The sequence below is a fragment of the Vigna angularis genome, chromosome 9 (genome assembly GCF_016808095.1).
Source record: "Vigna angularis cultivar LongXiaoDou No.4 chromosome 9, ASM1680809v1, whole genome shotgun sequence".
NCBI lineage: Eukaryota > Viridiplantae > Streptophyta > Magnoliopsida > Fabales > Fabaceae > Vigna > Vigna angularis.
In genome coordinates, this window is record NC_068978.1 from 798049 (window position 1) to 809715 (window position 11667).

Genomic DNA, 11667 nt, shown 5'->3' on the forward strand with positions numbered 1-11667 from the left:
TCTGGATTAAAAACTAACGTGCGGTATTTGGTATCCTAAGGGATCATTATTCAAATTGGTTCAGTTGAGGTTTTAATAATGAAAGATGATGTCATACGATATGGATGAAATGACTTTGGTTATGGAAGAGTGTTCCGGGGAGGAATATCTCATGATTTGATAATTGAATGGTAAAGTATGAATGTGGGCACGCTAAACTGGCGGTTCATCCTGATATTCCGTGATTACTCGTTTCTCACGTAGAGAAGGATAAGTCATGTGTGGGAATGGCAGGAGGTCCTCGTCCTTATGGTTAATTTGGACGGAACGGACTAACCTCGGGTGGCAGCTGTTGAGGGTATCCCAGTTACTACATCACCCGGGTGCACGAACGTCGTAGCTACACAAAATTCATACAGTCCGGACAGTCAGAGTCTAGTATTAGGCTTTGCATGAAAGAGTTAATGAGTTATCTTGTTTAAATTGATTGAGTGAGATATCTGTTGATAATTGAATTAAATTACATAAGCTTACCCTATTTCCTGTCTTGTCCGTTTTGTACGTTCGGTGGTTGTCCTTCTGTTGCAATGATCATCCGTGTGGATGTGAGCAGAAGGAGAAGCTTTGTTGGAAGAGGCGCTGAAAGAAGAAAGTTTGGTTGAGGTAGAAGTTAAGACCGAACAATAGAGTCGTTCGGTCAGTAGTTATTTTCTTTGTGTGATAACCGTTCGGTCATCTGTTGTTTTCTTCTTTTGTATGACCGTTCGGTACGTCTTCTGTAAACCGTTTAGTCTAGATTGCATATTTGTACAGTTTTAATTTCCCCGCTATCTTGTAAGGCCGTTCGGCCATAAGCGTACGTCTCATCTTTTGTAAGACTAATCTGAAATATTATTAATATGTGATTATTCCCTTATATAGTTTTTATACTGTATTTTTGGGATGTTACACATAGTCTTGTATTTTCATTGCTTATATCTTCCTATGTAGAAATAAAAAATAATAATAATACAATTAAGTTGTATATCCTTCATAGATTTGTATATTTTTAAATTAGTTTTTATTAAAAAAATATTTTTATTAAGCTTTTAAATGAATGTAGCTTGTTTTTCGAGTCCAATATTGAATTAAATTAAGAAGTCTCGTTCTTAATATATACATTTTTTGACTGGAACTGTAAAGTAATTGTATTTTTTCTACTATCTAATATATGATAATATGAATGAATGAATAGATAACTTGTTTTGCCAGTACGATATTTAAATGAATAAATAATTTGACCATTTTAACTAATTCACATTAAATTCTTTAAATTTATTAAAATTTGTACTATTTTTTTTTTCAAATTTTCATAATTTAATCTCTTACCACTTAATTAACCAGTACGTGAAGATAGAAGTTATCATCTCTATTTTTATTAATTTACAACATTTATCATTTACTAAAAAGTTGTAAAGTAATTAAGAATATTACGTAAATGAAAACTATATAACTATATACACAAAATTTAACAGAATTTAAAATCAATAATAACCAATGTAATAGATTTCACGTATCTTTTCAATCTTCATTATTTGAATAAAGTTACAGCATATTTATATTCGACTAACTCCTATCTTTAACTTAATACCTTTATATGTTCATTGTCTTAAAATTAAAAAAAATGTTAGAAATTTTATCGACTAAATAATAAAGCTAATTTAAAAAGATAAAATTAATTTATAACATATATGTAAATATAAATTTCATTTTATAAATTAATGGTGTAGAATTAAATTATACTTAAAAAGTTACTTTTTAATATATTATAGAGTTATAATTTAAAAACTATCCTAATAAAATTCAGTGTTTATTAAATTTATTATTTTTTTATTATTGTCAAACTATTTATTAATATTTAATTTTATACATAAAAAATATATATTTTAATGTGAACAAATGTATTAGAAATTTTGTATTAAATATTGATAAAACTAATTTAATATATATATATATATATATATATATATATATATATATATATATATATATATATATATATATATATATATATATATATATATATATATATATATATATATATATATATATATATATATATATATATATATATATATATATATATATATATATATATATATATATATATATATATATATATATATACATAAATATGTAATATATTACAAGTAAATTTTGTAAGATTTAATTAGAAAAAAAATATTAAATTTTTCGTTAAAATTCACGTACTAAGAAAAAGATATTAAATTCTCAAATTTAATTGTTTTTCCGTTAATTACCATTTTGGATTTTTGTTTTTCCTTTTTGTTTATTTTGCTATAAAGCACCAGCCATGAAGCTTCGTGAATGGGGACGCCATCTCTTTCTGTTCATTATTTATACGTCTCTTCCTTTTATGGTCAACACAAGTCCTCTGCTCCTCGTTCTCTTCGAAACACAACCTTTTCCTCTGTTCCCCAAACATGGCTTCCATTTCTCAAGGTCTCGTCTTCACCTCCGCCATGCTCTTCTCCACCACTCTCCTCTATCTTGCATTTTCCAAGCACAAAACTTCTCCCGATTTTCAAATTCCCTCAGATTCCAACAAACAGATTCTTCGCTCTTGCATGTACTCAGGTAAATCAACTCTTATTCCTCTCTTTCAAACACTACTCTGATTTCAGGTTGTCGATGATCGATTATCTTAAATGCTCAAAACAAAAAATGCGTCTATGGGATTCTGTGATCTGTGGTGCTTACTTTGTTTTTTCTTTTGTTTTCACAGAGGAGAAGAAAAGGGAGAGGAAGAAGAACAAGAAGAAGGTGAAATTTGCTAAGAATGTGATGGTGAAGGAAGTGGAAAGAGATGGTGAGGAAGAAAACAGAGAAGAGCAGGGGATGCAAAACAGAGTATCGAGAAGCGAGTTCAAAAGAGAAAATCTGGAAAACCCTGAAATTCCAGCGAACCGAGTTGCTCTGTATAACGGGATTTTGAGGGACAGAGTGCAGAGAATGGCGTGCTGTCACTGACGAGATCATCGTCTGTTGCTTCATGAAGAAATTGTATTTCATGAAACAGGGGAGACATTTTTCATTTCAAGTTCTTTCATTTTTTTTCTTCAATGTTTCTATTTTATTAATAGATTTGTTGATAAATTGTAACATATTAATTTTATGCAATTTATAAATAATTTCTAATAATTTCATATTCTTGAATTATATATTAGTAGAGATTTTGCTGAATTAAACTTACAAAATATTTTTTAAATGATATTAAAATTATTTAAAATTTATTTTATTGAGATTTGTTTATTGAACTTAGTAATATTTAATGGGTTTGTGGTCTGTTAAAAATAAACCTAGTATTGTATATTACTAATTAAATTAATATTTAGATTCACTTTTAATATATATACCTCATCTTAGGCAAAAAGTAATTATATCTTTTACTATTTAATATATGATAATTACTTATTTGAAGATGGTAATTATAATAATTTTATCTTATTTTTTAATTTTTTTAATCAATATATAAAACCCTATCATAACTAAAAATTTGCATGGTATTTCAAACATAGATAAATTTTAAATATAAACTTGATTAACTTTTTATTTATTATAAATCAAAATTTACACCAATTTTAGCAAACATATTTTATAGTTTCAATAGTTTGGGAAGTTAATAAAGTGATAATGAACAATGAATAACGAATAATACATAGTTACGTATAAAGAGCACAAAAATTAAAGATGGTAATGATATTATAATTAGATTTGAATTCTACGATTGTTTGCTCTAATTAATTGGAGTTTTCGCTTCAAACTATATAGGGCTAAGTCATATCGCATTTTCAAAAATAGTATTTAGTTTTCTAAAATTCAAAATTTGTATTAATATTTTAATTATAGATGATTAATCTTTATAAAAAATGATTGATTTTTTCACTAAATTTAATTTTTTTAATTATATGTTTTTCAACTACAAAATTTGAGATATTGTTGTTATTAATAAGAAAATGCAATAATGGTTTGTCGTACAATTATTGAAGAAGTAATTCAGAACAATGAATGGTAACTATTAGTTGGACTTTCTTGAATTGAATGAAACGTTTCCACAGCCCCACAAAGTTGACCAACACAACTTCTACAAAAGATGTGTCTCACAATTATATTAATTTATTAATGTGAAACTAGGAGAAACTGAAATCATTTTTATTTTTGAGAAAAATATTTAAATTCTTCTATTATTTTAATTTGATTTTTTCAAATATGATTTTCGTTTCAACGACTAGTACAAAATGACCCCGGCTTTAAGAAATAAATAAATTAATTATTTGCTCTGTTTATTTCATAAATATCACGGTGGGAAGTTTCTCTTCGGTAATGGCATACACTGTTTCTTTAAGAATATAATAATAATAATAATATATAATTATATATTAAATGTTTCAATTAAAACATTTTCTATATCCTATTTTATTCTTATTGATAACATCTTCAATAATTGTTATACTTTTTTTTAATAATTACACTATTTAAATAACTTAAATCTTTCAAACCACACCATGAACATTTTGGAATTTACTATTTGACCACTATCCATTGATGATTATTTAACCTTCATTCTCATTTATTTATTTATTCTAAAAATATAGAGAGATAAAAAGGGTCTCTTTTTTTTCTACAATTATTATTATTATTATTATGTGTTTTTTAATATAGAAAAGGTAATATTTTACATTTGAATATTTTCCTGGTCAATTTGTGGTATACAATATTAATTTATTTTTTAAATATTGTAGGAAAAGTAAAATTTAATTCATATTTTGAAAATTTATTCGAAATAAAATCTGGTTGTAATTAGGTTACAGATTTAAAAAAAATCTAACTAAAATGAAACAAACACCTCAAAAATAAAATAACAAATTAACAAAGTGGTTTTCTTTAAAAAGAAACAAAAATAAACACACTTATCATGTTTTTCAACATGGTCTTGTATGTCTGTATAAAATGTGTAAGATAATATAACTAATTCTTCCACGTAAAAAATAGTATTTTCTCTACATTTAAATATAAATAATGAAATTATAATGCATGATAGACTTAAATGAAATATTAGTAAAACCAACTGATTTCATTATATTTGATAATGCTATTTTTAAAATACTACTTATTTAATGGTGATTTTTTTGAATAATTTATTTTGTTCATGATTAAGTGACTTTGGTGATTATTAACATAAGAGGATTGTTATAGTAATTGCTCGTTGATATATATTACTTTTTAAAAATAATAAAAAACGCAATTTATAAATTCTTGAATAAATACATTCTATAATTTAATACATTTTAATGTCAACCATTTTCTTACAGTAAATTTTTTTTCTATTTTTTCAACTAGCGTGGTCAACAACTAATTTAAGGTTGTTATTAATAAGTATAAGACTTTGAAAGATTGAAACGATGACCGAGTAAATTTAAAAATTCCAATGTCAATGATCCTAGTCTTTGAAACATTATTTTATAAATAATAGTACGATGAACCCTTTTCTATTTATTTAACACATAGAATAAAAATAAAATGATCGTAAAAAATTATATTTTTATATTTTAAAAAAAGTAAGAAAATATAATATCAAATAAATATAAAAAATGTATGTGTCAAAAATATATTTTTCTTATTTTATTTATCAAAAGTGTAAAAATCAATCATATTTTATTCAAAGCTTGTGTTGCTGGCAATATTAGAAGTTAAACATTCAAAGTATATAGCACAACCTATTTAAACCAAAATGGCATCCTGGTACACGACAGAGACAATTAAAGAGTGCAGATTTTCTCATGGCTGCTAAGTGTGGAATCTCAGAGAACCACACAGTTTTGGCCTACTTTGGCAGACCTACCCCAAACATTTGCTGTCTTGTTTCCACAGTTTGAGAAATATGTCCCAACTCTACCACCTAAATAACAGATTCCTTGCGAATCCAAGGCTTCAAAATGTTTCTAATTTGCATATTTGCATGGCTTGCTTTCACTAACCAAATGTTCAAAAAAGAATGTGGATATGATATTCCTGTTAGGCAATAGCTAAACCAGAAAGCAGGTACAAAAACAACAATACCACTGTGGGAGAAAGGAAACATTGTTAGATAGCAGTCAAAACCATGCTAACCAACACCACCAGATAACTAACATCTGTCAGACATAAAAATAGAGAAAAACATGTCCACAAGACATCAGAGACTAATAAGATTATTACTAAGAAGTGATGAAAACACAACATTAGGATATGTAAGCAATCAGAAAACTGAAACAAAGTACAAGACCAAACTAGGTAGTGAGGATAGGGGGGAGGTAGTCAGCTTTGGCACCAAGAATGCGAGCCTTGGTGTCTGGGAAGAATTCAAATCCTGGCAGCTCAGTGACGTCTCCTTCACTGGCAACACCAATAGGGTAGCGTAGAAGGTGACCGGGAAGGTCACGCTCAAGTGACTCACTAGAATACAGATCCCAATATTTGTCTGCAATCTGGTTCACCTTATTGATGCATTCTTCACTTTCTGGCTTCTGGAAGGAGTCATGAAGCATGCCAAGGTGCTCATACCACAATGACAGGCGGAAACCATGGACTTGGCCACGTGCCGGCTGTGTCGTAGCCAAATGATATGGCTGATAACCACCCATGGCAATCTCAGAGTCCCTAGCCCCATCCATTGACCTCTGGTTGATGTTGGCAGATCCAATGATTATGTATTCATCGTCAACTGCAAAGAGGAAAATGTATAGTTGTGTTAGTAAAGGTAAAAATTATACAATATCATGGCTTGAAAATGTACATCATTTGTAAGATCTTATACACAAAAATATAGCATACTTACCAATCATCATCTTGGTATGAACATAAATCATGAAACGCCGGGCTTCTTGAGCTCTCTGATAATCTGAATCAGGATCTGGTTGTTCAGCAGGCTCATATTCTCCAGATTTTTTCACCTCCCGGTTTCCAAGGCAGAAGAATGTCAAATAGTTTCGGGGATCTTCATCACTTCCTTTAGCTCTGAGTGCCTGAACAACGTCCTTGTACATCATCTCCATTGTTCTCCTTTGCCAGTCCAATATTGCCTGAACTGATGCACTTTCTGGGATACCCTCTGGCCACATAGGGACTACAACATACACGGCAAACCTTTCCCCAGCTTCAATCTTACTAACAATCTTAAGGGAAAGTTCCTTTGGGATTAGATGCAATGCACCAATCTCTTCACGCTTAATATCATCAGAGCTCCAGGAAAAAGAGCTTCCAAGGAAATATTGATTTTCAATATAGATGAAATTCTTAGCACGTCGAATCGCGTGAATATAAGCATCTTGAATGCTACGATCAATGATGTTGTCCTTCCCACTAACAAGCCCGGCTTTGGCAGCATCTTCAGGAGTATCTGGGAACCCAAAAGCAGCCCCACCATCAATAGATCTAAACAACTGAACATTCCAGGTCTCATGATCTTCAGGAAACGTTACTGGGGATGGGGGAATAATGACATCTTCTAGCTCTCTCAGTGGAGCAAGTATATCCTTCCCACCTTGCTTTTTCCATCTCTGCTCAAAGTTGAACAAAACATCCCAAGCTATGGGTCCTTCAAGCCGGGAGTGAATGTCATGCCATGGTTCCCTGGGACCACCTTTTGTGATTGCAGCACCAGGAAAGTTAGGCTGATGAAAATCATCATGGTGTGCTGTGTCCAGGGTTCTGAAAAGTGAGTGGAAGGCAGTGTCATATCTTCCATCACAGAGGTCAAGACCCCCAACGAAACTCACAATTCTTCGCTTCTCTGACCCTCCTCCACCAGGCAAAGCACTGTCAACCACCACAATCTTCTGGTGATGAGTAAACATGGTAGAAATTTGTAAATCTTGAACAATGCTCCCGCCATCGTCAGGATTGCGGGGGCATAAAACACAGTGCACATCAGTGTCCCTGAAAAACTGCTCGGTTTCTTCATCATGAGTAGCCATCAATCCATCTTTTTTCAACAAACCAACTGATGTTCTATCATCCCAAACAAGCATCAATACCCTAACACCTTCACTTGCCTTTTGCTTGAGAAGCTCACCAATTGTTTGGTCTCCCCCAGGCTTTGGCCGCCTAGAATCCCTTACCAAGGAAATTTCAGTATAAACAGACCAACCAGTAATGTATATAAAGTGTTTTGCATTAGTGATCGCATCAAATATATCCTCCCAACACCTATGAGCCTCATAATTCTTGCCTCCAGCAAGAGGTATTTTAGGTACAAAGTTATCAGGTACATGAGCATCTTGGTACAGAAATACCTTACATCCTTGCCTCTGTGAGAAGAAAGTATAGGGAACTCCAGGGTATTTTGGACTTCTAATTCCTCGAGCCCAGTTGCGGTCTTTTGCTACATCAAAATATTGCAGCCTCACATGGATCTTTGAACCCCCTTCTATTGGGTTTTTCTCTGTGTCCAAGATTTCAACCCACTTATCTATTTCATCACCATCCAAGACCTCAGAAACTGGCACATATGCTCTTCCAATTAATGTTGCCCCAATAGGATTATCATCTTTCACAGTGAATATAATATCTGAAGCCACATGGGCACAATAAATGTGAAAAGACTCATCCCATTTGGGATTAGTATGTTCATTTTCTAAAATTCTAGTCCTTCCTACTCTTGCCTTCTCCAAATCAATGGTTGCATAGAGCTTAGTAACTCCCTTTCCAATACCTACAGTCTCCTCAATGTTTTGCTTGAGCTGAGCAGAATAAACATTAAATGAGTCAATGACAGTGATTAGGAAAATAAAGGAGCAAATCTAAATCAATTGAAATACTTATGAATAGTAAATGATAATAACATGCCTGCAGTGATAAAGGAATGAAAGGAGAGGAGCAAGGGAAAAGGTCCATAATTGAATAAATGTAGCTTGCCGAAAATTAATTAATAGACAACACAACATTTTTGCTCACACTTCAAAAACACTCAATCCAGCTTTCAGGACTATAAATCTGTTAAGTCACTAGGTAAAATCCAAACTAAGGCTAGCATAGTCAATTCTAAAATTAAATAAAGCATATGTGTAACAAAGGTTACATAAGGTTAAATTAATGGCCACCGAAGGAAAACTCCAGATGGATGAATGATATAATCCCAACTAAAGTCAACAATTTGATTCATGTTGAGCAAACTGTTAAATCACAATTTAAATTACGATTCGTTTCCAGAAACCTTGACTACGAACACTAACATGGATTAACAATCTCCTTTTTTAATAACAAAAAACTCTTAGACGGCACAATCCATTTCCAGATAGAATTCACAGACAGCTTTGTAAACTATTTGCAGTACTAGATCATTGTCACAAAAGTTGAAACTGGATAACGAAGTTAAACCGATTAATCATTTGCACCAAGGTTCACAGAAAAAATCTCAGAATTGCATCAACTTCAATTTCCTTATCGCTGTGATACATCACACAATACACTATCAAATAATGTTCCTTTCGTTATTAATTTATCAGTTCATGGTACTATAACAAATTATCAAATTCAAACAAATCGCGGATCCTTCAAAGGAAGCAGTGTCCACTTCGATTTATGAATTTTCAACACAAACGGAAACACATACCATCTCCAATTTCAAATCCAACACACAGTAACTCAAAATCAACAGTTAAACCACCAGATTGAGCAAGGTCCAAACAGGCCTAAAACAAATACCTTGCTGAAAAAATTGCCGCCACCACCAGCATTGAGCTTATCAACCTCATAGATGGTAGCATGGAGAGTCCCATGAAGCAGAATTTGCGCCATCTCCCACCTGCAATGCAAATCCACACAACCCCACTTCGAATTAGATCACAGAAACGTGAAAAAAAGCACTAGCAAAAGCGCCCATGTAAAATCTAGCGGAGTTGAAGTGCATGACACACAAAGATTACCAATTTGAGAGATTAAAGAGTTAGATCAGATCGCGGGGTGGACCAAAAGGGCTTAAAATTGGGGAAGAATGTTTCAGAGTAGAAATGGCAGAAAAAGAAACAGAGCGTGTGGAAATAGAAAGAAGAGCGAAAAACACTACCTTGTTAAGGGAAAGCGAAGGTGAAGAAGAAAAGAGAGAAAGGGTGAGAGAGAGATCCGAGAAAGGAGAAGTGAGAATGGAGATTAGTGAGTGAGTGTCTCCTTTTAACAAGGAAGGAAGTAAAAACATGCATGTTTTCAACTTTTCATATTATTGCACAACATCGCATTCTAATCGCGTCGTGTTCGTGGGAAAGCACAATCATCTCTTCATTTGACTTCTTCTAGACGTGTTTTCTTTTATTTTCTAATTTATTTACAAATATTTATGTCTTTTTTCATGTTTAATTGAAGAAAAAAAGAGTAAATTAATTTTATATAAAGGCTTTTTTAATATAATTAGACTTTTCCTCGACTCTCAGTAAAAATAAAATTGAAATTAATTTATTTTCAAAATTTTGACTTAATTTAATATTTTAATTTTAAAACGTATAAAATTAGTTATTTTAATCAAATTTATTTAATGTTTAAAATATGTTTTATAACAATATTAAATTTTATTAAATTTAACATAATTAAACTTAATGGATAAATACAACATGCTTTTGTACATTAAAAATTATGATTAAATATGTTTTTTTTTTCTTAATTTTATGTGAAAATTAAAATTAATCTTTTTTTCAGTTTTGATTTAATTTAATTTTTAATTTTATAAATGTATGAATTTATTTTTTTAAACTAAATTTTATTAAATTTATTTAACGTTTGATAAGTGTTTCATTATAGCATTTGTGATATTTATACCTTTTACACACTATTACTTCGATATTAAATGAAAATTTCTTTTTGAAACATCAAATAACAAATTTGGTTTGTATATCTAAAATTAATAAATTAAATTGGTCCATAATTTAAAAGAGAGATTAATTATAATTTTTACTAAAACTAAAAAATATTAATCATTAAAAATAATAATAATGATAATTAAATTTAGAAAATCTTACTAAAATATAATCGAGATTTCTGTAGAAGGTACAATAAGAAAAATAAATAAATATTCTGTGATTAATAACAAAGAAAAAAATCAAAAGTATATAGTGAGATAATCAAAGAGAGGACCACAATATAGAATCAAAATTAACTAAATTTGGTAAATATTGTACCACCATTATTGATGCATCCCATTTTTTGTGTACGTGTGTGAAAAATTATGGTGATTAATTCTTATGAGAGCACAGGTATGAATATATATATATATATATATTGTCATCTCACAGTACACAATAAATATATTTTAAAAAAATCCTGATCCAGTATTATTTAAATTATGACTAAATTATTTACATAGAAGTGTTGAACTACTGTTTTTTATTAGTTACACGATAATGAATTAAATAAATAATTTTTTATTTAAAAGAAAAAAACAATTTTTAGAAAGTTAACAAAATTAAGTTTCAATGTGTAATAAGTTTATCTTGAATAGTAAGGTGTAAATGCAAGTGTAATAGTGAAATTTGTTATTGAACTTTATGCACATGGCAACATTGGAAAGCTTTACACATTAATAGACATTGACCCAAAAGAAGTTTCTACTTTAATTTTCTTTTATAATTACTAATCAATTATAAATTATTATTTTGTAAT

General features: G+C 30.2%; 2 protein-coding genes across 3 annotated transcripts; one reads left to right on the forward strand and one right to left on the reverse strand.

The window, feature by feature from the left end:
• Nucleotides 1-2353: 2353 nt before the first annotated feature.
• Nucleotides 2354-3187, forward strand: LOC108320557 (uncharacterized). The gene is made up of 2 exons (XM_017552004.2): nt 2354-2616; nt 2765-3187. The coding sequence occupies exons 1-2, from the start codon at nt 2463-2465 to the stop codon at nt 3007-3009; spliced, it is 399 nt and encodes a 132-aa protein (XP_017407493.1). The 5' UTR covers nt 2354-2462; the 3' UTR covers nt 3010-3187.
• Nucleotides 3188-6023: 2836 nt separating this feature from the next.
• On the reverse strand, nt 6024-10264 carry LOC108320624 (phospholipase D alpha 1). 2 transcript variants are annotated; one of them, XM_017552100.2, is made up of 4 exons: nt 10085-10264; nt 9724-9823; nt 6857-8759; nt 6024-6742 (listed from the first exon to the last, which is right to left on the reverse strand). In XM_017552100.2, exons 2-4 carry the CDS (start codon nt 9814-9816, stop codon nt 6309-6311), a joined length of 2430 nt encoding a protein of 809 aa, XP_017407589.2. In that variant the 5' UTR covers nt 9817-9823; nt 10085-10264; the 3' UTR covers nt 6024-6308. The 2 variants fall into 2 exon arrangements, with proteins under 2 accessions (XP_017407589.2, XP_017407590.2); XM_017552101.2 differs by having other exon boundaries at nt 9945-10264.
• Nucleotides 10265-11667: the final 1403 nt, after the last annotated feature.

What these genes read in the sequence shown, in the direction of transcription:
- LOC108320557 (XM_017552004.2), top strand. Translation starts at nt 2,463, where the DNA reads ATGGCTTCCATTTCTCAAGGTCTCGTCTTCACCTCCGCCATGCTCTTC. An exon ending in TCGCTCTTGCATGTACTCAG is followed by an intron (nt 2,617 to 2,764) that starts GTAAATCAACTC and finishes TTGTTTTCACAG; the next exon opens with AGGAGAAGAAAAGGGAGAGG.
- LOC108320624 (XM_017552100.2), bottom strand. Translation starts at nt 9,816, where the DNA reads ATGGCGCAAATTCTGCTTCATGGGACTCTCCATGCTACCATCTATGAG. An exon ending in GCGGCAATTTTTTCAGCAAG is followed by an intron (nt 8,760 to 9,723) that starts GTATTTGTTTTA and finishes TATTCTGCTCAG; the next exon opens with CTCAAGCAAAACATTGAGGA. An exon ending in TCATACCAAGATGATGATTG is followed by an intron (nt 6,743 to 6,856) that starts GTAAGTATGCTA and finishes TCCTCTTTGCAG; the next exon opens with TTGACGATGAATACATAATC.